Source organism: Sceloporus undulatus, chromosome 1 (assembly GCF_019175285.1).
Source record: "Sceloporus undulatus isolate JIND9_A2432 ecotype Alabama chromosome 1, SceUnd_v1.1, whole genome shotgun sequence".
NCBI classification, from domain to species: domain Eukaryota; kingdom Metazoa; phylum Chordata; class Lepidosauria; order Squamata; family Phrynosomatidae; genus Sceloporus; species Sceloporus undulatus.
This window is the reverse complement of record NC_056522.1, coordinates 111,319,402-111,345,570: the sequence shown is the minus strand read 5'-3', so window position 1 is coordinate 111,345,570 and position 26,169 is coordinate 111,319,402. Positions and strand designations below refer to the sequence as shown.

The window sequence follows — 26,169 nt, the reverse complement described above, 5'->3', positions numbered from 1 at the left end:
TTCTGTTAAATCCTATCGTTTTTACACTTCTCTTCTGGTTGTTCCTCCTGATTACTGCCCCCTTTAAACTATCTATTTCCTAGCTTGTATCTCTCTATCTCCAAAGGTGTAGATATGGAGGGATATGGAGGGAGGGCAGAATGAAGGCACCCCCCTCCCCCAATAAGCACCTATTCCTCAAACTAATTTTCCTTCAGTCTCCAAATTTCTAGCATTACAGAGATTGAGACACTGGGACTGTTGCATTTACACTGTTCACACCTTCCTTCCCTAACTATGCCTACTCCTTTTCTTTGGATACCTAAACTGTACGTATTTCTAAATGCTCAACTGAAGTATTAACTTTCTCCATTGCTCAAAATATGAAGGAAATTCCTCATTCCATCCCCAACCCCTTAGCTACATCCTTGACTTGTGTTGTCCTCTTTCAGCTCCATATTCATCTCCTTTCCCTGCTATCTCTTCTTCCATGTAAGTTATGTCCAAAAACAGAAAACAATGGGAACTCAGGTTAAAACATATTGGGAATTAAAGTTTCACAGCTGTCAGTCTTTGTTTGGGAAACAAAATATTAAAATATTTAAAAAATCAAAGCTAAACCTGTTAGGACTTAGCTTTCTTTAGCAGAGTAGTAGGAAAAAACATGTCCAAATCTGACACTTCACTCATCCCTCCACATCACTGGAGTTAGGGGCACAAGACTCCCATGATGTGGGAAAACCACAAATAACAAAAACATTATGTTTTTACTTGAGAGAACATCTCTCTAGGAATCTCCAGTTCTCCAGTGCAACTCTGTGGTCAACATCTGCCAGACATTGACCATAGGATTGCACTGGAGGAGCTAAAAATGCCTAGTGGAGTAGTTTCTCTCCTTTTGGTTAACATTGACCATAGAGTTGTGCTGGAGGACCTAGATGGTCCTAGAGAGAACATATTGATAAAATCTGTGAATAATCAAATCCGCCAAAAGTTAAAGCCACAAATGTGGAGGGATGAGTGCACTTAAAATAAAAATAAACAAGATGGGTCATTTCAGGTTACAAACTTTGAAAAGTTTACTAATGGCTTTGCATTACATATGCATAGGAGAGCCTACATCCTAACTAGCCAATGAGTAGATTATATAGATAGAAAGAGCTTGACTCTTTAACTCACCATCTGAGTGATCCAGAAAGGAAAGTGGAGTCTCTGTGTGACAAACATACCTTGATCATATGGTCTATTTATTGGTTACAAAAGGTATATATTATCATGCAAAGGATAGCAATTGGAAATGGGGAGGTTTAGCTGAGGAAAAACAGAAGGATTTCACATGCAAGAAATGCTATCCTATTTAAACTGTACTTAACAGCAAGAGAGAGAATACTGGAATTTTCCAAACAATGCACCCTTTCCATTTAAACGCTCTACTTCCTGTAGAGTGGCTGATAAATTATGTGCAAAATGGCGTAGTGGCTTGAATGTCAGGCTAGGGCTATGACTTTGAAGATCAGAGTTTCATTTCTCGCTTGGCTATGGAAACCCACTGGGTAACCTTGAGTGGGTCACAAACTCTAAGCCTCAGAATACCCCATGATAATTTCATCTTAGGGTCTCCATAAATCAGAAACAGCTTGAAGCACACAACAACAGCCATGTAAAGATGCCTTGATTTTGTTTTAAATATATGGACCCTGAGTCGGTGATGTGTTACTTTGTGCCATGAAATTCTTGGAAGACCACATTGAAAACCAGCACACTTCAGGCTGGAGAGATCTGTGCAAGCTGGAGAGATCTGGTGGCTTCCATGTCATTGGGACAATTAATCTATCTCAGGTTTTATTCCAAACTTTAAAAGAGCTGTTCAAAGTGCCAGACCTATTTGGGAGCTAGGGCTCAGGAGATAGGGACAGGTTCTTTAAAGTTCAGATTGGAATATACAGCAGATTTATCATGGCAGTGGCATGGAAGCTGCTAATTGCCACTATGTCTGTACAAGTGAGCAGCACTAAGTGCATCACAGTGGCACCTTGATATAAAGAGTTTATAGCAAAGGTACAAAAATCCAGATCCTTACTAGACTCTCGGACCAAAGACTCAGTTAGGGCTAAACAACTAGTGTATAGATTATGACATAGGACAGGCCGGTGAAGTTTGCAGGCTAACCTGATTTTAGAAAATGTCCTTGTATTCCTAGTTTACCTCTGTTTCTGGTTGTGTAACATGATGTGCATGTCTGCGTGCACATATGAGAGAGAGAATTTTTGAAAAGCTATGGAATACATAGCCTCATGTGTAGATCTCCCTCTCTAGCATGTGGTCTTCTTCTCTTTCTACTGCCTTCCACCTTTCCTAGCATCATTGTCTTTCCTAATGATTCATTTTTCCTCATGATGTGGCCAAAGTACAACAATCTCAATTTAGTCACCTTTACTTCCAGAGAGACTTCAGTCTTGATCTGTTCTAGATCCCAATTGTTTGTCTTCTTGGTCTTTGACAGTCTTCTCAGTACTTTTCTTCAGAACCACATCTGAAATTAGTTTATTTTCTTCCTGTTGGCTTTTTTAAAAACTGTCCAGTTCTCACATCTGTACATGATGCTGGCGAATACAGTGGCCTGGACGATCCTTTAGTGTTCAGAGTTATGCCCCTACATTTTATGATCTTGTCCAGTTCTTTCATAGCATAGCCCTTCTCAGTCCTAGTCTTCTTCTGATTTCTTGACTGCAGTCTCTGTTCAGATCAATATTTGAACCAAGGTATGGGAACTCTTTGACTGTTTCAATTTTCTCATTGTCTAGGGTGAATTCTTGTAGATCTTACGTGGTCATTATTTTTGTTTTGTTTTTGTTTTCTTTTTTTGATGTTCAGCATTAATCCAACCTTGGCACTTTCCTCATTGACCTTCTTCAGTAATTGTTCCAGATCTTTTTTTGTTTCTGCTAAGAGTACTGTGTTTTGTGTGTATCTGTAATATTCCTTCCTTCTATCTTTACTCCTCCTGCCTCAGAGCCTAAGCCTCAGAGTCTAAGCTGCTACAATATTTTCTGCATACACATTGAATAAATAGTGTGATAGTATGCAGTGTCACCTGACCCTTTTACTGATTGTGAACCATTCTGTTTCTACATATTATTTTCTAAGGGCAGCCTCTTGTCCTGAGGTTAGGCACCAGTACAATCAAATGTTGTGGCACTCCCATTCCCTTAAGTGCAAGCTATAGCTTTTTTATGATCTGTGCAGTCAAAAGCTTTGCTGCAGTCTATAAAGCACATGCAGATTTTCTTCTGGAATTCCTTGGTGCACTCCATTATCGAACATATGTTTGTAGTGTGATCCCTAGTGCCTTTTCCTTTCCTGAAAACAGCTTGCACCTCAGGGATTTCTCACTTCATATATTGTAGGAGTCTTTGCTGCAGAATTTTAAGCATGACTTTGCTTGCATGGGGCAATTAGTGCAATGGTTCTGTAATTATTTCAATCTTTTATGTCTCCTTTTTAATGGATGGTGATATATATTTATTGCTTCCCATCCGTGGGCTACTGCTTTGTTTTCCATATTTGTTGGCAGATTTTAGTTGAAACTAAGCTTGATTCTGTCTCTGTTCTATGGGCATGTCATCTGTTCCTGGTGATTTATTCTTTCTATTTGCTTTGAGTGCGGCTTTCACTTCACTTTCCCAAAACTTGGGTTTCTTCTTCTTAAATTTGGATGGATGGAGGAGGCCAATCTCACTTTGAACCAAGAAACCCACTCATACCTTTCTTTGCAAGCGACCATGCAGCGTTCTTGAGCGTTTAAATGCATAGTTGTACCCTTACAGCTTTTTAAAAAGAAGACAACTGATTTCAAGTTCTTCCTCCATCTCCTTTCCCATGGAATTTAAATATCTTTGTACGAAAGGAGAAAAATTTTAATGAAATGAGTGAAAGGATTAGAGCTCCAAAACAAATGAAAACTTACTATCCAGCAGCCTACTTTAAATAGTGGGCATTTTTAAAATTGTGGCCTGTCTTGGCTCCAATAAAGCTGGCGGTGACTTTGATTTCTACCACATACTTTACTCATTATCCCCCCACCCCCAAAATGAAGGGTGGGCTGGCATCAGTGGTTGCAAACTAAGCAGTTAATGCTACACCTCATTGCACTCTTACAAGCCAATGAGTTCCTCTGGAAACAAGGTAAGGGCTGCTTCCCACACCTTGGCACAGAATCCTGCTACAGGCCTCTTGTATCTGAAGGCTAGGCAGCCCTGCAGGGTCCCTTACCTGAGAGTAAGTCCCACTGAATTCAATGCATCCAACTAGATATTATGTGCTCTTGCATTGCAAAAGATGCTTGCTTTCCTCCACCACCTCTGCTCCTTGGGAGAAAAGTCTAAAACATCTGGTCACATTTCAGATTTCATAAAATCATAGAGTTGGAAGATACTTCAAGGGCTATCCAGTCCAACCCCCTGCCATGCAGGAACTCACAATCAAAGCACTCCCAAAAGATGGCCATCCAGCTTCTGTTTAAAGACCTCCAAAGAAGGAGACTCCACCTCTCTCTGAGGAAATGTGTTCCACTATTGATCAGCCTAACGTTGAGGTGGAATCTCTTTTCGTGGAGCTTTCATCCATTGTTCCATTTTCTAGTCTCTGGAGCAGCAGAAAGCAAACTTGCTCCCTCCTCAGTATGACACCCCATCAAAGACTTAAATACTTTCATTCTGTGTAAACAGGTTTCAGGTGTAAGATCACCCTGTTTCAAGTTACCAGCCTTCCTTCCCTCTCTGGTTTAAACACACCAACATTTCAATCCATCTGAGAGGGCATTTATTTCTTATTTGCCTCCTTGGGCAAATTTGCACCTGGAGGAGGGAGAGGTGCACAAAGTCTGCCAGAAATTGTGATCTCACTCAGGGATGTGCAGCTATCATTTCTCTTCCTTTGAGTTTCATCCTATTAGACTATTTTCTCCTCTACAGCTCCAGGTTGCAGTTATCTATCGCCCTCCTGGTTCTGCTACCCAGTTCCTCACAGACTTCAAATCATGGCTGACATTCTTTCTTTCAGATTCAGTCCCCACTTTGATCCTAGGTGACTTTAATATCCACGTTGATGATTCCAATAACCCTACAACGTCTCGCTTCAACTCTCTCCTAGCTTCTTTTGGCCTCCAACCCCATTCCAACTCTTCAACTCATTCTCTTGGTCACTGTCTTGACCTAGTTCTTGCTGCAAACTGCGCCATTTCTGACTACCTGGCACTTGACTTTCCACTATCTGATCATCACTTAATCTCCTTTGCTCTCACTTATACTCCTCCTCCTCGTCATACTGTTCAACGCCATTTTCGTAACCTTCAATCTGTTGACTCTAACCATCTTGGTCAGACCCTGGATTCATCTCTCTCTTCCCTAAATCTCAGGGATTCTGCTGATTCAGCAATGTCTTTATTTAACTCCACTCTTTCCTCGACTCTTGACCATTTTGCCCCTGTGTCTGTACGCACTTCTTCCTCTAAGACTAGGCCTCAGCCCTGTCTTACTCCCATCGTTAGGTTTCTCCGGTCCTGCTCTAGAGCAGCTGAACGTCTTTGGAGAAAGTCCAAAAAGCGGCCTGATTTTATCCATTTCAAATTTGTTCTTTCTTCCTTCTCACGGGCCCTCTCTATGGCAAAACAGAATTATTACAAATCATTGATCTCCGCTAATGAGAGGCACCCACAGCGCTTGTTCTCCACCTTCAACTCTTTGCTTAAACCTCCCTCTCCTCCTGTCTCTTCATCATTCTCTCCTAATGACTTTGCTAATTATTTCATCTCTAAGATTACCACTATTCGCTCTGAGATAGTCACCCCCCCCCCGATTCTTCTTCTACTCATAATCTTCTATCGCCCTCGCCTAACAAATTTTCTGTGTTTCCTCCTGCTTCTTTGGATGAACTCTCTACACTTCTGAACTCTTGCAAACCTGCAACTTGTTCTCTTGATCCAGTTCCTACTCATCTTCTAATCTCTATATCTCCTTCTTTTCTGCCCTCGCTTCTCCATATCTTCAATCTCTCTCTCTCTACACACTCCTTCCCTTCGGACTTCAAACATGCTCTCATTTCCCCAATTCTGAAAAAACCTTCTCTTGACCCCTCCTCTTTGTCTAGCTATCATCCGATTTCTCTTCTTCCCTTTCTTTCAAAGGTTTTGGAACGGGTTGTTTATTCTCGCTGTCTTGAGTTTCTTGAAGCCAACTCCATTCTCGATCTCTTTCAGTCTGGCTTCCGCCCAAGGCATTCTACAGAGACAGCCCACACCAAGATCTCAAATGATCTTTTACTGGCCAAGGCAAATGGCCTTTACTCTGCTGTCATCCTTCTTGATCTGTCTGCAGCTTCTGACACTGTTGATCACTCTCTTCTAGTTGATATACTTTCTGACCTTGGGTTCTCAGACTCTGTTCTCGACTGGTTTCGATCTTATTTGTCTGGCAGATCTTTTGCAGTGGTCACAGGTGGTCAGACTTCTTCTCCTGTTTCCTTATCTGTTGAAGTTCCCCAGGGCTCTGTTCTGGGTCCCCTTCTGTTTTCTCTCTACACACTGTCCTTAGGTAAACTCATTCGCTCTTTTGGTTTTTCCTACCATCTATATGCTGATGACACCCAGTTGTATCTTTCCACCCCCGACCTTTCTCCAAGGCTTGAACAGCAAGTTTCATCATGTCTCACAGCTGTCTCACAGTGGATGCGCCATCAGCGTTTGAAGCTCAACATGTCCAAGACGGAGCTTCTTGTCTTTCCTCCTAAGCCCACCCTTCAACACTCCTTTTCTGTCTCTGTGGACAACATTTCTATTCAACCAGTCCAGCAAGCCCGCAGTCTTGCTTTTATCTTTGATTCTTCTCTGTCGTGTATCCCTCAGATCCAGACCACAGCCAAGGCTTGTAGATTCCTTTTGTACAATATTGCTAAAATCCGACCATATCTCTCCACCTCTACTGCCAAGATCCTGGTCCATGCCCTAGTGATCTCACGACTTGATTACTGTAACGTCCTCCTGGCTGGGCTTCCTCTTTCTCACCTCCGTCCTTTAATCTCTGTCCAGCATTCAGCTGCACGCATTATCACTATTGCCCAGCACTCTGAACATATCTCTCCTGTGTTGGCATCCCTTCACTGGCTCCCCCTCCCTTTCCGCATTCAGTATAAGCTCCTGCTGTCGACATTTAAAGCCCTCCATGGACTGGCCCCTCCTTACTTATCAGACCTTCTTTCTCCTCACCTTCCCACCAGGGCCCTCTGTTCTGGTAGTCAAGGTCTGCTGTCTCAGCCCAGGATTTCCTCTGCCCCATCTCGGATTCGCCCCTTTTCACTTACTGCCCCTCACTCCTGGAACCTTCTTCCCCCACAAGCAAGGGCCATCACTTCTTTAACCAGCTTCAAAACACAGTTGAAGACCATCCTGTTCAGAGAAGCGTTCTCAGGCATTGCATAATTGTCGCTTGCTATTTGATATTCTTTTGATGCCTGTTTTATCGAACCATTTTCTGTATTGCTATGTACTTTATATGTATTAGCCTACTATCCCCACCACCTTTCCCTTCTCCTTTTATGTCATGTCTTTTTAGATTGTAAGCCTGAGGGCAGGGAACCGTCTAATTAAAAAGATTGTATGTACAGCGCTGTGTAAATTTACAGCGCTTTATAAATAAAAGTTAATAATAATAATAATAATAATAATAATAATAATAATAATAAAGTGTGTGTGTGTCAAAATGATGGCATTGCCCCTCCCAAATAAGAATTCTTTCTTCTCCCACTCACAAAATGTTACATCAATCCCCCAATTTCTACCACTGCAATAACTTTTAACTTTCAACTTCAGCTGGGCATTGAGAGATACCGATTGGGTACCCAATATTAGAAAAGGGAGCTAGTGTGGAGATCAACAAATCTAACAGATTTGTATCTATATTGTGAGATATCGGGGATTCAGACAATAAACTAGAAAACTATGATAAAACAATTCACCATAACAAAACATAGTGGACTGAAAGGAGGAAAAACATGTATTTGATAGGTATCATCTGCGGATCAAGTCCAGTTGCATTTAATTTCTCCCAGCCAAGCAGATAGATGCATAGAGGATTACAACCACAGACATCAATTAAATTGATTGATTGACCATCGTGAGATGCTCCCCTTTGCCCAGCAGTCCTTCTGGTTTCTGGTCCTCCCCAAAAAACTCCAAAAACTTGACTGCAAAGTTTTAAAAAATGGTTTTATTTGTAAGCTGTCTCAGGTACTTCCTGGGAGAAAGGCGGCATAGGAATGAAATGAAATAAATACAATTCTTCCCCCAGGTCTCGCCTTTAGGATTGTCAGGCCAGGCTGGAAAGTCAAAGGGACTAGTTTCACAGTCAGCCTTTACAGTATTTGCAAGGGAAGCCTGTTGCCATTAATGTCAGCTGCCTCCAAGTAAAGAAGAGTAGGGTAGGGATGCGGGGGAGTAAGAGGTAAAGGTAAAATTCTGTGAGTATGAACTAGGGCCTCCTCTGCACTGAAGAAATGACCTGGGTTAACACCATTTTAACTGCCCTGGCTCATTGCTATGGAATTCTGGGGTTGGTAGAAGCTCTGTCAACAAACTCCAACTCCCAGAATTCCACAGCTTTGAGCAAGAAAAGAGTTAAAGCAGTGCCAAACTGGGTTATTTCTCCAGTGTGGATGCAGCCTAAGCCTACTTTCCCATAACTGTTTCCAACTGGATGATCAATTTGGATTTTTTCTTATTAAACCATTATCTTCACCAATCCATTTTTTAAAAATAAAATAACCTGTCAAAAATCTGTAGATATAATACTTATAATCCATTGAACCAGCCTGGCGTCCTGGTTTTAAGTGTTGGACTGTGTGACTCTGGAGAGATCAGGGTTCGAATCCTGGTTTGGCCATGTAAACCCACTGGGTGACCTTGGGCAAGTCACACTCTGTCAACCTCCTCAGGAGAAGGCAATGGCAAAAACGCCTCTGAAGAAATCCTGCAAAGAAAACCCCATGATAGAGTGGCCTTAGGGTTACCATAAATTGGAAATGACTTGAAGGCACACAACAAGAGCAAAAAAGAGAGAAAAGAAGAAGGGAAGGATAAAGGAAAAGGAAGAGGTCTCCTTGTTACAACGGGATTGCAAAGAGAGGGGCCATTGTCAGAGTGTAAAAGCCAGGCCTTGGGGAAATTGCTATTTGGGAGGGGGGAGGGATAGGATTACATCTCCCAGAACCCCAAGTCCATGGTCATCCTGACAGTGGGGATTGTGAAGGCTATAGTTCACAAAGGCTGCATCCTCACTGCAGAAATAATCCAGTTTCACACCACTTTAACTGTCACGGCTCAATGCTATGGAATTCTCTGGGATTTACAGTTTTTGGAAACTTCCCTGTTGGAGATTTTAGGTGCCACAACAAACTACAGTTCCCAGAATTCTATAGCATTCAGCCATGGCCCTCCAAGTGGCGTGGAACTGGATTATGACTGCAGTGTGGATGTCGCCAAAGCCACTTTTCCTAGCTTTCGGCCTCTACCAAGCAGGGAGCTGTCTGGGGTGCTGAAGAGCAGATCATTCGTCTCCAGAAAGGGGAACAATTCCAGGGAAGGAGGGTATGTGCATCTCAATTGGAGAATCAAGCATCTCCCTGTTCCAGAATAACTTTGTTCAGATCCATTTTTCTTTTTTAATAAAAACATTATCTCTGTTTCAGGGAGGCTGTCCAGTGGACAAGACGCATAGGAACCAATGCAGGGCATGTCGGCTGAAGAAGTGCTTGGAGGTCAACATGAATAAAGATGGTACTTAATGGCATCTCTTCCATTCTCTCCTCCCCACACACACCCTGTCCCTCATAAGCCCCAGGGATGAGTGGTCAGCAATTGTGAAAGCCATTTCTCAGAAAACAGGGTTGCCCATCAGCACCTAGATTTTCTCATGCTTCTCCCCATTTGGACCACACAGGTATTGCTAAGGAAAAGGATTTAGCCCTGTGCACTATATAACCACAATGAACTCATGGGACTTACCTCTAATAGACATGAATAGTATGGCACAGGAATTAAAATGGGAAAGCTTTGAGGAATGTCAGTAGGACCCTATCTCCTGATGTGTTTTGTCAGGAAATTAAGAAAATGGAGATTCCCTATGTGATTATTAAACTGAGTCAGTGCTAGGAACTGGCCAGTCTCCAGAATTTGTAGCAATCACTCAGCATCAGTGGGCAAAAATAACAATGCCTTTTTCAACACCCACAAGTTCATTTACTTTGTTGGCTTCCAGCACAGAATGGTTATGTAAATATAGCTGCCCCATCTAGTGTAGATACCACACATATTGGATATGTGTGTGCATTCAAGTGCAAGATTACATTGGCTGCTGCTGCTACTACCTGTCAGAGGAAACAACAGAACCAAAATTCTGCCTCCCTCATGCAAAGATAAGCTCTAGAGCCCACAGTAGATAGGTAAGACAACAAATGAATGAAGGAACAACAGTACTGTATACGGTCATCTCTCCACATTTGCAGCTTTGACTTTTGTGGTGTTGATTTTTTATGGACTTGATTAATATGCTCTCTAGGAATCTCTAGGTGCTCCAGCAAGACTCTGTGGCCAACATTCACCAAAAGTTGCACTGGAAGACCCAGAGATTCCTAGAGAGAGGTATTTGTATGTCCTCCAGCACAATTTCATGGTAAACCTCTGGTAGATCTTGACCATAGACTTGCCCAGGAGGACTTAGAGATTCTTAGGTCTGCAAATAATAATTTTTAAAAAACACTATTTTTTTTACCTGAGGGAACACATTCAGGTAAAAAAAGAATAGTGTTTTTTTATTTACAGTTTTTCCATTTTCACAGGAGTCCTGTGCCTTTAACCCCAGCGAATGTGGAGGGTCCACTGTATTAGCAGGATGGTTTTAGGATCAGCCCAGGTTAACTAAGTCTACCATTGCTTTTTCAGCTTTGACTGAGACAAAATTATCATGTTCTCAGTGCTGTCTCTTCCACTGGAAAATAAAAAGACATCATTAGTATTAATATAGGAAACACACATTTCACTCCTTTTCCTCTCTCTGTGTTCTCCATTGGTTTTGCTTGCATTGTTCTTTCTCATTGCTTCAGGCAGTTTCAAGCCTATCCCATCTCACTTAAAGTCTATTTTTTCTAATATTTGTACCCCAACTCACCCCTTAGATTTGTTTCATGCTTTAGGTTATTTACCTTTCGGTAGGCTCTGGTGAGGAAGAACAGAAAATAGATCTCAATCTCTCAGTAGATCTGCTCCTAATTTGCAAAAATTTCTGGCTCCCAATTGTTTACTGACAGCAGCAACAATTGTCTTATATTCCCACACCCAAATTACAATTCTGTGATCAAGAAAGCTTGGGACAATGAAGAATTGGTTTATTATTTTTCTCCTTGTGGAAGTGCTAATAATTCTGATCAGTTCTGATACTCAGATTCCTGGACTCAGAATGCTTTCATTTCAAAATGTATGTATTCTGCACCAGACTCCAACTGATGGATTTGGGGACTTGGAAATGTTATGTCCTGGACTACAACTCCCAAGTGTCCATGATGAATCTGGGAAGCCATACTTCCAAAAAGAAAGTTCCTCAAGCTTTGTAAATGTGTGTGCGCGTGCGTGCGTGTGTGGATAGATAGATAGATAGATAGATAGATAGATAGATAGATAGATAGATAGATAGTAATTTTTACAAGACTGAAGTCTGCCCATGCTACTGCTGGAGCATAAAAGTATTATTTTCTGGCAAGAAACTGAACTGCAAAAAAAAAATAATAAATAAATAAAAATAAAAAAAAAGAAAGAAAGAAAAGGAAGGCAAAGCAGGGAAACTCCAGAACCAACAACCACCTTGTAATGGAAGTGATTGACCACATGTATTTTGGCACTCACTTGCTGATACCTTTATATGTCTCTTGCACCAGATCCAGGGGAGTAGGTAGTTGAAGGTAATAAGAGATGGTCAATTTTGGTCAGGCTGCAGCTCATCACTTCCATACTTAAGCTTACAACCAATCTTCTAATGCCGTGAGCTTCAAAAACAGCCCCAACTTCACTGTGTTCCCACCACAGCTGACTGCCTCAAGAAAACCACCATTATGGGCTATCCACAGACTGTGTGACAACTCAGAAATCAAAGCAAATTTAACCCCTGTACCACAAGCACATGTGCCCCCAAAAGAGCATCATCCAATGTGTATCCCTTTGTCTTCACACATTATTACTGTGAATGAAAATGCATATTTTGGTTGGCATCAAGTGATCCAATTGATTGAACTTGTTTTCTCCACTTATTAGCAGTTTTATGCACACACACACACACACACACATCACCACATTAGATATGGATCTCCAGACTGGGGCTTGTATTCTCCCATATGCCAGGCCATTAATTTGAATTGGCAATTCAGAAATAAGAAATTTTCAGCTGCTCTAATAATAAACTAGTTTTATTTGAATAATGATCTCAAAAACGAAGAGCTGACCATTTTGTGATTTTTCCAAATGACAGCTTTGTTGCCTATATTTAAATACTGCCCATTTCTCTTGAAGGCTGGCAAGACTATTTAATTTGTCATTTTTCCAATCTTGTTAGCAGTAACTGCTCTCTGTCTATGCCTTTCTGTATTCTGCCCCACTAAATAAATGAATCAGTCTCTAGACATCATTAAATTAAGTTAAATGTTATTGGAGATCGCCAGCTGAAAATTTGGCTGGTGAGTGCAAGCCCATGTGGGAAATTGAGCTCTCACTCTCCCACCCACTGAAAAACATGTTTTTGCCTTCTTTGTCCACTTGGCTCCCAAGAGGGCATTTCTCCATCTCCAAATTCCCTTCCTGGTCCTTTTTTTCTGAACCATCAACATTGCCTTCTTCTTGATCCTCTGTAAAGTTTCCCTCTCAACCAAAATTAAAATTACATGTGTTACAATGCTATTCCTCACGTTTGCTGCCATGCATTATAATATTTGTGAGCATTGCATGGCATCACAGTAGGTCAGCAAAGAGGGAATTGTTGGTGCTATAGAGGATAGACAACACCCAGGGTTTTTAAAGCCTGGGTGTATTAATACATTTAATGATATATTTGTACAGGTAATTAATTCAGTTAGTGCTCTGTACTTCAAAGGGTTTTTTTTACTCAGTCTCATACTAAGAGTTTGAGTGTTTTGTTTTTAATTCTCAGCTGTTCAACATGAAAGGGGACCAAGGACATCCACAATAAGGAAACAAGTGGCTCTGTATTTCAGAGGGCACAAGGAAGATAATGGAGCCACACCACATTTCCCATCTGCTGCTCTCCCTGCCCCAGCTTTCTTCACCACTGTTACACAACTGGAACCTCATAATCTAGAACTGGCTGCAGTTTCAACTACATCAGAAAGGCAGAGCTTGGTGGGACTGGCTCAACCGACTCCAAAGGTCAGCTCCTTTTTCTTTTTGGTTTGCCACATTTTCTTAATAGGCTCCAGAAGAAAGAAAGAAAGAAAGAAAGAAAGAAAGAAAGAAAGAAAGAAAGCTTTGCAAGTCTAAGAGACAAAGAGGACTTTCCTAAATGGGAACCTCCCTCTACTTAGTTTTCTGTGTGGATTGTGCTGCAGTTAGTATTAATGCCAAAACAAAACAAAACCCTATCTCTGCAAATAAGATCTTTGTATAATACAGGTCCACTGCTACAACATTTGAGATTAGAACCACCATAGTCCTTTACTGCTGGCTACACTGGGTGGGACTTTGGCATGTTGAACCATAAAACATCCAGAGTGTCACAGATGCCCTGCTCTTGAACTAAATTATATTTGAAAGACTAACGGTGCTAACCTATGCATATTTATTCAGATCTAAGTGCCATTATGTGATGTTTGCCACCCAGTAATCTTATTTCAAGCTACTGCCTATACTTGAGTAAATGACTTACTAAAAAAATATTATGCCCAAATCAGTCAGTTTTATTGTAAATAACTATGTAGGTTTTTTCAAGTTTATTAATAGTGTGCGTGTCCTTAATAAACAGATGACATAAATTCATCAGACAAATATTTAGATAGTTAGAAAAAGTTATGATTTATTACAATTATCCATAGTATTGTAATATACATTGTTGTAATCATTAACAGATTCACATGTATTCCTTGCTATGTGGGAGCAATTTCATCATGACCTGCTAGCTATGGCATATATGGCAGAGCTGGGAATAGTTACTCTTTTGACTACATCTCCCAGAATCCCCCAGCCAGATTCTTCTAGGAAGTATTTCTAAAAATATACACCTGCATGTTCTTTACACCCTGCATGGTAACGTGAAATATCTTCTTAGGTGTCGTGCTGATCTAGATAGTTCCAAAGTGGTCAGAATTAGTTCAAGATGACACAGAGGTGAAAGATGATGCCCCTGTGCTGTTACATTCCACCTCCATCCAATAACTTATGGAGCAGTGGTGCAGAGGAGCAGGAAGATGGGCTGTGGTTGAAGAATGGAACTGTTTTTTTTTTTTTCTTCTTCATCTGATCTGAATAAGTTGGCTGTTTTGCTGCTTATTGTTGCTTTTTGAGAGATATAAATCAACAAAGCTGGCATAATTTCAGATTGTTCTTGGAGACATATATTTTGGCTCCCTCACTTCAGAAATTACCACTGCATCCCAGAGATGGAAAGACATTCACATCCTGCCACTGGGCCAGATGAGTTGGGCTCTGTAGCAGAATCAACACCTCAGGATTGACACATAACTTCAGTGGACCATGATACTATGGGAAACACTTTAAAAAGTGTCTAGGAGCAAGCCAAAGTGCTCCTAAGTAGTTATGTATTTAAATTTGAAATGTATAAATAAAATGATAGCTATATACTTCTTTTCCTGGGAAGGCCAGTTTGGTACAAAATAAGGACTGTGAGCCTTATTTTCTGCAATTTGTCCTACAGGAGAATCATAATCTTTGAAGCTCTTAAAAATTCAATCAAATAATGTGGCAAATGTAAACTTGGGTATATGTGGGTTTATGAGCTTCCTTTACATCCCCTTTCCTGTGACATCTAGTGTAACCGTATGTATTTGAGTTTCTATATAAGCCCATCTATTTTGAAACTAAACATTCCACAACAACCACAATGAGCTCCTATCTCCACTGGCTTCCCAAGTTTGTACAGGACATGTTGTTGCAGAGTAAACAAGAATACACCATAAGGGAGACAGAGAAGAGATTTCATCAGAAGGTGGTAGTAAAAGGAGAGAACTCAAGGAATTGACTTGGTTAGAGAAAATGGGTGTCAACAGATTTATGGAATGTCCTTATTTCTTTTTTCTGTTAGTCAGTGTGATGAAGATTCCACATTGTGGCAGCACTTGCATGAGAGGATGGTGTGAACAAGGATCAGGGTGGATCTAGCTTCTTGACAATCGTTTTCTAAGTAGGGTTGTGTTCAGAAGGCTTCCGTCAGTGGAAGGCAAGGTGGATGTGTACTTATTTTACCTTCACAAGTTCCTCACTCTGCAGACCCCAGCACCACCTGCCCTGCTTTTTCAGTCCCTAAGCCCTCCACGGCAGATGGGGATGGGGAAGAGATGGATTTGCGGTCTGTAGAAATTAATGAAAATCACTACATTTTCTATTCAAGTAGTGAAACTTCTACTAGATTAGGAGTTTCCTGTAAATGGAAGAATACCTTTTGTCCACAGAAGGCAGTTTCTGGATCTCATCTATTATGTTTCATTCAAGGCACTGATACATTTGCACAATGGTTCATTGGATTAGGCTTCCTGAATATGAAATTCTTCACTTTGCTTTTTATTAATTTCCATATTACCATTCAAGAGAAATGCAAATTTGTACCATCCTTTCTGCCAACATGTAGCAACCATTTTTATCAAAGCTAAGAAAATTACTTTTTTGAGGTGTAGAGTGTATAACGTCCAGAATCCCCCAACTAGCAGGACCAGTGGTCACTTACTTTGCAAAGTAACTTTTACATGCCTTTATTTTTGTCTTCCTCCCCTTCCTCCTTGGGGAGGGCCTTAAGATAGCCTTATATTCCCTTGTCTCCTCTCCTCCATTTTGAAAGCATTGTTCTTTGTCAGAAACAGATTAGAAAATCAAATAATTGACTAAAAATAGAGAGCTCTGAGTCAGCTTTAAACTTATGCTGCTGCTTCCCTCCCATTTTACTCTTAGTATCCACATGAAGTCAGTGGTACTCCCATGTATCTCTATGAAGTGGCTACGGAATCCGTTTGTGAATCTGCAGCAAGGCTTCTCTTCATGAGCATCAAATGGGCTAAGAGTGTCCCAGCTTTTTCTACTCTGTCATTACAAGATCAGGTAAGTTTTATGGTGAATACACGTGCCAGGCATAGGGGAGGGACAAGAGCTTGGAAAGTTACTTTCAAATGATAATTCATTTCTGTTTCAGTTCTAAGGTGTCTTTTAAAAAAGAGATTAACTATCACTACAGTTTCTCAGAAGTTACTAAACTGGTGCCTTTTTTGTTCCTTAATAAAAGAAAAAAATCCCATAAAATGCTACAAACCATTGGTCATTGTGCTCTTTAAGGGATTTTGGAATTCAGCTCCCAGAATCCCAGACTATTGGCCAACATGGCTGAGGCTTCTGGGAGCTAAAGTCCAAAATCTCTTAAAGGCACAGTTTGGGGACCAATGTGTTAGATGGTATGGAACTGAGAGCAAGTATAATTTTCCTTGGGGAATGGATTTGTTCATGTGCAGGGCCTAAATTCAATATCACACTTAGAAATGTGTAGCCTGAAGTTACACATCTGAAGTTGATCTGTATTCACAACCCTTACATAGTCACAACTGTGGAACAACTGACACGACTGCAACCTTTCCCCACATATCTACTTTACCAGGCAACATCTGCACCAAAGACAGAGGCTGATTCTGCTGGAAAATGGTACATAGGTGGATGATATTTCCACCTTACTCCCACCAGCAAGCAGGGCTGTGACAAGGACTTGCAACACTGCGGCAGGCTTGTTGGGAGGGCAGTCATACCTCAACCCCACTGAGATCAGTGGACAGGTCTTCTATTGACTTCAACAGATCTTGGACTAAGCTAATCTCTGGATCAAGACTGCCACTTCCATTTAAATGAACATATGTGTGTATGGGTCAAAGGAGAAAGCTTGTTTCTCTAATCTTTTAAATTTATTGCACCAGTACCTGTAACGTTCCCATAGAGATCCTGTAATGTTCCATGGAGAAACGATATGGGAATGGGTGTTACTGCATTCAATATTTTGTAACGTAATGGTAACGGTATGAGAACACATTTTATCACACTGCATATATTGTGTTTCCGTTACTGTAGCTGGGGCAGTTCCTCTTTTGTGCATGTGTACTGTTCTAGTGAGGATTTTAGTCCTCCCTGGCTCATAAAGAGAGACAGGCAGGGAGAGGAAGGCAAGACAGAGCCAAAGGGAAGGAGGAGGAGGAGGAGGAGGAGAGTCGGTCAGGGGACACTTCTGTTTTGAGGGGGAACCTTGCTCACCTTCCTTTTGGAGGGGGCTGGTCCAAGGTGCTGAGGTCAGAGGGAGAGAAGAGCTGTGACTCAGAAAGTTTGGAAAGCGGGAGGCTGCAGGGAAATGCACACAGGCAGAGGCATCTCTGCCTGCCTGCCTGCCTGCCACACACACACAGCTGCTTGCCCTGAGGGCTGCTCCCTTTCCCTGGCTTCTCTCTTGCCTATTAGGTGGTCAGTATACGAGGGGGGGGGGGGGGGAAAATTCTCCATCCAAAAACATGCTACAGAGATGTTTACATTGTGATCATTCTTTTTCTCAGGGGAAAAAAGTATTACATGAATTAGAATATAATTAAATTTTAACACTACTTGTGGTGACCTCCTCACGTCATACCTGGAAGAACAGTAGAGATTGCAGACTTTCTAGAATGGGAGAGAAGGAAATTGTCTTAGTCAATCAGAACACAAGGACGGATTGAGAACTGGTTGGCTTATCACACTGAAATCACCTGGAACGGTCCGAAAACGTTCCTGCCAGCTGAGAACCCTTTTTAACAGTTCTCACTCTGGGACAGGCGAGGGACACTTTGAGCACCAAATGGGACCTGGATGGGAACCTGGCCATGTGATAAAGTGCATTCCATTTCATTCTCATTTAGTACCCACAGCCAGAATGCTGTGTGATAAACGTATTTATTTCATTATTGTTTAGATCTGTTTTCCCCCACACCTTCATTTAACTTGTTTTAAACAATAGCAGATTTAGTGTGAGTACTGGGAATGGTGCTATTGACTCTTGAGTTAGAGGGGTCTTTCTTTTCCTTTCCTACTTGACACAAAAGAATACAACTCTTAACATCTGATTAAACGAACTATTTCCCCATGGCCCCACAGCCCTCCTTCCACTGCTGTGGTGCTGCCAGGACTTCTGTTTAAGGTCAGAGCTGGGAATATGTGGTCATATAGTTGTTGTGAGGCTGCAGTACACATGAGCTCTAAACCAGCATAGCTAATTGTGATGAATGATAGAAGTTGTAGTTTGGATGGGGTCACATATTCTCCATCCCTCATTTTAGGCAGTAACAATGTCTGGTGGAGGTCACCTATTTTCCTTCCCTCATTTAGAGAAATATTTAATTCACTTGGCTGTAAAACTTTATCCAAAAGGCCATTCCAGTAGAATAAATGGGTCTTAGAAGTAAGAGAGGTGGAGTATTGGGGGGGGGAGGCTCTTGCAGAGAAATGAGAGTCCCATCGATATATTAGGAGTGGCTTAGCACAGATTAAAGTTATCACTGAACAGAACTCTACCAAATAGGCCTATTATCCATGTCAGGAATCAGATTATGCTGTCATTTTAAATGAACGGGCTGCATAGCTAACAGGGAAAATTAAAGGCAAGTTTCATGAATCGTTATGTGAAATTAATCCCCCCACCCCATCCATACACCCTGGAAGCCCAAAGATTTTAAGATTTTATTAATGACATCATTATCCTCTCTGGGTTTTAAAGACCAGACTATGAGCTGAAGATTTTAGCTCAACCCAAATTCAGAATGGTGAATTTAGGATAGGATCATTTCCTCCTATTGTTCTTTCATTTCCATCAAATGCAAATTCTGGTTTCAATAAGCATACTCAATAATGTGTGAAACGGAAAGACAGATGGAAGTTGCTGTTGGCACTTTGTAGCCCAATCCTAAGCATATTTCATCAGATGGAAGTCTCATTGAGTTGAATTTATGGTTTACAATTGCAGCCTTAATCTCACAATTATGAGTGCAACAGAAAGAGAAATGCTCTGGAGGTCACCTCTGAATTATTTAGGTAAGGATGGAAGACAGACCCATGGTTGGCATCTGTTACTGAATTACGACAGATCAAGTCAGAATTGTGCAGCTCATCTTTTTGATCATTGTGGAGGATGGAATTTTGTTCCAACCATGTACTGATCCAAATTTCCCCCAACCCACCTTGTAAGCAGTGCACCCACCTCCCAACATGGCCATTTCTAAGTTCCCAGTATTATTAGAGAAGGGGGGGGATCAGTGGAGAAACATGCAGCTATTTTCCTATAGCTGGAAATGAGGCAAGGATGACATCTTCCAGGACAACCCAAGACCCTTGGAGGTCCCTGTGAATGCCTATCACAGCACATCCACCTAAAGGAAAATAGTTGGATGTGTCAACTCTCTGACAAAACAAAAATATCTATGTTCAGAAGCTGTACTGCTTACAAGGTGGTAAGGGTAGTTTAGGGAGGATAGTTTTATGGAGCCATAACCATGTAATGCACATTAATTTCCCAATACATGATCTCAGCTCTTTTCTTCCTGACCACAAGCATGACATGAATATCTGACAGATAATAGGCCCATTTGCAAAGATCTTTTCAATGATGATTTACAAGCAAGCGATAAATAATCTGCCAAGTCACTCAAAGGCTATGTGACAATTGTAGAGGTCAGATGTTACTGGTAACACTTTGGGAAAGTCATTCCTAGCTCAGTCCTTGGAGCAGTCACCACTGCATGGTTATTGAACTTTTCTCCATTTCTGTTCACCCAAATGAGTTAACTTAAGGAGGCTTGGCTTATGTTCCTCTGTTCATTCTTACTAGGGGTACACAGAAAGGGCAAGCTGAAGACTCGTCATTTCTTGGCTTAAAGAAGAAGGATATCACCTTCATCAATTTTTTAAGATCATCACCACATATTTCTAGTCCATAGTCTGAAAGAAAGGATAGCACCATAGCATTTCAAAAGGAAGGCATGCCTGCATAGTGTTGCCTCTCTGGTGTCCTCCTAAAGCCAGAGAAACATCTAGCTTTATATTCTTCCTGACCAATGGGAAGCTGGGTCAGGGTTTCATGTCCAATTGAGCAATTTCTGAAAACAGGTCATCCATCATTTCTATCCCTAGGTAGTAAAATTCTATTATGACTGCCAGAAGTAGTAGCCAGGAACACATCATATAATGCAGAGAAGGAACACCAAGGGACACATAGACCCAATTAACAAAAAAAGTGCTGTTCTGAATCTTTGAATCTCCACTGCCTGATCTGTAACATGCTTCAGCCTGTTTTAATAGTGTAGATCAGTGGTCCCCAAAATGTGCACTTAAGCACTCTCTAAGCGCTTTACAAAGTATAAGCTAATTGCCTTCAACAAGCTGGGTACTCATTTTAGTAACCTCGGAAGGATGCAAGCCTGAGTCGAGCTTCAGCCCTTTTGCTAGTATTGAACTAGTTGTGGTTTGTGAGTGAGTGGCTGCAGTACAGGCATTTAACCACTGTGCCACCAGGGCTCCAAAATCCCTTAAAGAGCACAGTTTGGGGACCACTAGTGTAGATCTACACCACTGGGGCAATGGGTGTTATGTTATGGGATAAAAACGCAGGCTGAGGGTATTGCAAGGTTGGAGAATTTCTTTCAGACTGACAGCTATATTCAATGTCAGATAAATTCTCAGGGGGTGCTGGTTAGGGCCAGAGGCATATGTGCATAAGTAAAGATATTAGCAAATGTTTTATTAAAGCTCCTACTGCCAGTTGCTAAACCTTAGAAGATGCATTCTCCTATTTCTTCAGAATGGGAGAAAAACCTATACAAAAGCAGGGAAACCAGGAAATGATGGTGGTACGCAAAAAGAAATATGACCATCAGATTAGGACCTTCAGAAGGCCAGATTCATCTATGGGCCTGAACAGACAGGCCAAAATAAAGCTGCTTCAGGTCACTTTGGAGGTATGCTGTTTAAATGCTGCATGTGTCCTAAGAGCCTGGAAGCTGCACCAAAGCCACGCTCCAGTCCTAAGGAAATTTCAGGGGAAATGAATTTTGCTATATTGTATTTAGCTCTTCTTGTTTACAATGCTTTAGAAAAGAAAACAGTCAGGATGTGTGGCATTCACTTTCAGGAGTGGAGCTTCATGATGGTTTCATGCTTTTGAGGGCAAGAGCTTTATTTCTGTTTTTACACTTCATAAGAAGCTGTAATTTCAAAGATTTATCCCAACACAGAGACACACTTATCCATACTATCTGTGGATGCATATGGTGAAATGAGAAAGGAATAACTATTACCCAAGCAAGGATAGGATGGGAAAACAGTGCAGCATTTTAAAGCCATTATTTAAAAAAAAAAAAACAGAAATTTACATATTGGAATTGTTTATCAATCTATAAATTATACACCATGTTATATTGTACCTCTATTGTATGACAGCTGATGCTTTTGGAAGATGCTTGGAGGGAACTGTTTGTTCTAGGAATAGCACAATGGGCCATTCCAGTTGATGCTAACACTCTACTGGCTGTATCTGGTAAGAATTGCACAATTTAATGACTTTGTTATAGAAATTACCATAAAAATACATTACTGAAAAAGGACAACATGTAAAGAATAACAAATGTCTTCCAAACAATGGAGTATACCTGTCATTTATAAATCTATATTTAAATGCAAATAATGTTGTTTTGTTGCATTCATGACTGCTTGCATTGTTATTTAAATGCAAATTACTGTGTTTGTTATCATCCAAGAGAAGATTTCATACTAACTTTCCTATAATATAGTCAGTTTTGTGTTGAAGCAGATCTCAGAAAGTGACAATTGAACGGTTATTGATATGTATGATTTTTTTAAATTTAAAAAAATCTATCATATATTCAAATGACTTAACAGTATATGTATTTCACACACTTTTGTTCCAGGCATGAACGGTGACAACACAGATTCTCAAAAGCTAAACAAGATTATCTCAGAAATACAGGCGTTACAAGAGGTTGTGGCTAGATTTAGACAGCTTCGGTTAGATGCTACAGAATTCGCCTGCCTTAAATGCATCGTCACTTTTAAAGCTGGTAAGAAATGCATGAAAATAGATTAAACAAACAATCATAACCCTGAAATTGGAGGATTCTTGGGATATGAATACCTGAAATATATACATTCCTTCTGGAAGGGATGGAGGGAGAAGTGGCTTTTGCTCTTTTTCCTCCTCTTTTTTTTAAAAATCAGTTTCCCTCCCACTGCATGAAATGGGAGGAAATAAATTTAGACCACCTTCAAGGATGGTCTAAGTTCCCAATATGCTTTATCAGCTCTGCACACTTTCCTTGACTTGCTTCCTCTTTCCCATCTCTTTCATTTGACCTCTGTCTTGGGGAGCTGAAGGGCCTGGCTCTTTACACAGGGACAGGAGAAAGGGATCTAAGATCTTTGTTTGAGATTGCAAGTGTGCCACCAACATTGAAGGGGGCTTTCCAATCCATCCTATGGACCCTCAGATACTTGCCAGGGACAACAGGATCATAATGTTACTGGAATACACTGGTAGACTGTGCACAGTAATCCTGAATGCCTCTCCAATAGCAAGCGGCATTCAACAGCATGACTTAATGGATATGCCATGTACTCTGCCAAACAGATCATCTTCTCAGCTGGGACAGCAAGACAAAGTGTGCCAACCTTTGCTCCTTGCACTGGCAATTGCAAAAATCCCAATTGACTTAAGGTTACTCCTCCCACCCCCCAAATTAATTACTGTTCCCAGTTGTTGGTGAATTTAGTATCTTGATCAACATTGTACTACAAAGGATGGCTGACATCCAGTATTCAAGTTACAGATTCACGATCTAGTTGTGCATTTGTAGCTGTTTTGTATTAATACTGCTTATTCATGATTGTGGCAATGTTACCATGATCACAAATTCCTCCCCAACCTACTTCAACACCAAGTAGTCAAACGGAGCAATGGAGGTCTGTTCAGCTGTTGAACAGAGTGAAAAGAGAATGGCGTTTCCAGCTCCCTCCTGACAGGGAACAAGGCTGTGACCATGGACTGTGACAGGTTCTGCTTCTGATTGTTGCTTCCTCAATACTAGCTAGAGGGGCCTGGAAACATCATTCTGCTGTGACCTGATGGAGAACTGATCTCCATCACTTGGTGTGGCTGCTGGCTGTTAAGGTAGGTTTGGAGGATCAAGACATGAGACAGTAATTAGTTACACATTTGTAACTGAATAAACAATGAAGGATCTCAGCTGATATTGGAAAGTGACCTCTAAATTTTTTCATAATCTGGCCCCAGCATACTTACGAGATATGATTTATGTCACATTGTGAACTCTATCATAATCTTAATGGTGCCATCAGTATACCATACCCGGACATAATAAAACATGCAGAGGAGCAATCCTGGGAAAGCCTCGGAGGTATAGAAACTTGTGCCTCTTTAATATCTACCTATGTCCAAGCATGTTGTAGAGGATGTCCATGAGCTTTCTATTTTGACAAGAGTTGTGAAATTCCCTGAAATGTTGAAATCATGGGGAATAATGTTTTTGCCTGTTCCCCCCTGCCCCCGCAAACAAACAAACAAACAAAAAACCTGGAAATTTTTGGAAAAAAGTAACAATACAGCATTAGCACCCTTTATAGGTTGAAAGTTATGTTGTTACATTAGGAACGTAAAATGCATTATATATAGCTTGTCTTAGCATAAAATTATCATGTATGAAACAGTAAAAGTACACTTTATTCAGAATATAATTACAAATTGAATTTATTTATCTATTTGTTATACTATAAGCCAGGAACATCTGAACAATAAGGAGCCTCTCTGACAGTTTGAGGAGGCAAAACCCCTGATAAAAATAGAACATCACTAAAACAGAGAAAATTATTTTGTCTCCACTAGTTCTCCATCCTGTCAAGCAGACATTTTGCACTCATTCCCATAAAAATACTGAGAAAAGGAAACCAAGACAAGGAATTGGTAATGATTTGATACTGTACACAGTCTTACATAAAAGTCTTAGAAAGATCTTGGGGGGGAAATGGCAGTTCTCATCTCTAATCTTGATTAGCTTTCCAAAACTGGGATTGAATTAGCAGTAGCATTGCTTCCTTCTGTTTCTTGTAAACTTGAAATGTAATGGTATTTTATGATTAAAATTGTCATTTGTCCTGGGAGGTTTTCTAGTTTGGGTGTCCTGACAACATACCCAAGTGATAAAATATAAACCCACCCCACGTGTCCTGGACTGTAATTCTTATAATATTTCCCAGGTGGCTGTGAGGATTGTGAAAATTGTAGTCCAACATATCTGGAGCTTGGAAATTTTGCTTTTGGAGAAGCTGGCTGAGGATTCTGAATGTTGTAGTCCAAAAAAAATTACTTTTCCAGGTTCTGGCCTGGAGGCCATTAGACTGGGGAAAGCTGTCATAAGCAGCGGAATTGGAACCAGTCAGATATTTCCTGCATGTTGGTACTATTAAGGAATTGTGTGGTAATGAAACACAACATAGTTGCTCGGCTGGATTGCACTGTTCTAATTATTAAAGTGACGTGTCCTGTCTGCTTTGCAGTACCTACGCACAGTGGTTCGGAACTCAGAAGTTTTAGAAATGCTGCTGCCATTGCAGCTCTTCAAGATGAAGCTCAGCTTACCCTGAACAGCTACATTCATACTAGGTGAGAATGCTAGTGCTGAAGATATTTTTTCCAAGCTCTGAATTTGTTTTGTCATGCCAGCAAAAAGATTAAACAGAATTGAAGGCAACACATTTAAAGCAAATCCCTGATGAAAAACAGGGCTGGGGAATGAATGCCTTCCAAATCTTTTGGATTTCAACTTCCAGAAGTCCCATTCACTATAGTTAATGGTAAAGGATGATGAGTTTTTGTCCAAAACATCTGGAGGGCCCAAGGTTCCTTGTCCCTGATATTTTGAGTCAGACCCAGGGTTTGTCTTCTGATGAATAAAGGTAAATCTGCTGGATTTTGGGGGTCCCCTATATGCCTATAGTACAGATTACCCTATTCAGCAGCACTCTCCATCATCTGTATTAGCACTTTCGGGGGGTTGATGTTAGTTGTGCATGCCTAAATCTGGATCCAACCAATGATTTTAAAAACAGTATTTTTTTCATAAGTAACAGAGGTTTTAAAAGTTGGTTTTCCCCCTTTTACTTTCAAATAATTAGCACTTTTAAGACACATGCTTTTGTTTGGTTAGGGTAGACGTGGGAATCATGAAGTCTTCCAGATATTGGACTGCAGAAAAACTGGGAGCTGGAGTCCAATAGGACCTTGAGGACTGCATGATTCCCCATGCCTGTATTAAGAGATATTGCTGTAGTTTGTAATTTTATTCTTGCTGGCCTCTAGATTTATGTATGTGATTTTGAGCTACATCTGATTATTTGTCCCAACAAGACAACTACCAAATCACAGGCATTTGTCAAGTCAACACTTATGTAAGTCCCATTGATTCAACTGATATACTCTAGTTAAGAGGAGCACTTGGATTTGGCCCCAAATATTTAGAATGTAAACTGACAGATAAGGGAGAGTATATAATTAAAGAGCTTGATTAATCCCAAGTTAAGTCCTTAAAGCTCATATTGATTTGAAATGCAAATATTTCTTAACATCTGATCTAACAATCTAACAATGACTCTAACCTTTACCCCCAGAATGGCCAAAAGGTACATGAGGATCAACTGGTAGAACCAGCAAACCTTTGATTCCTAGTTGTTTTAAGTATAGAAGGAGTAGAAATGGATTTAGGGAGAAAAGACTGTGAGCATAGCTGTGGCACTCAAATCAAATTCTTAACTGTGCTCAGACACAGCCATTTTAAATTTAA

The 26,169-nt window shown here is 40.7% G+C and overlaps 1 protein-coding gene across 1 annotated transcript in view; it reads left to right on the top strand.

Moving 5' to 3' along the window:
• NR2E1 (nuclear receptor subfamily 2 group E member 1) overlaps positions 1–26,169 on the top strand; it is a 46,224-nt gene that overhangs the window by 19,532 nt on the left and 523 nt on the right. Inside the window, exons 3-8 of the mRNA XM_042444239.1 lie at positions 9,718–9,805; positions 13,221–13,456; positions 16,205–16,351; positions 21,740–21,836; positions 22,228–22,377; positions 24,887–24,992. Coding sequence (XP_042300173.1) covers positions 9,718–9,805; positions 13,221–13,456; positions 16,205–16,351; positions 21,740–21,836; positions 22,228–22,377; positions 24,887–24,992 — 824 coding nt within the window. The remainder of the gene's footprint in view (positions 1–9,717; positions 9,806–13,220; positions 13,457–16,204; positions 16,352–21,739; positions 21,837–22,227; positions 22,378–24,886; positions 24,993–26,169) is intronic.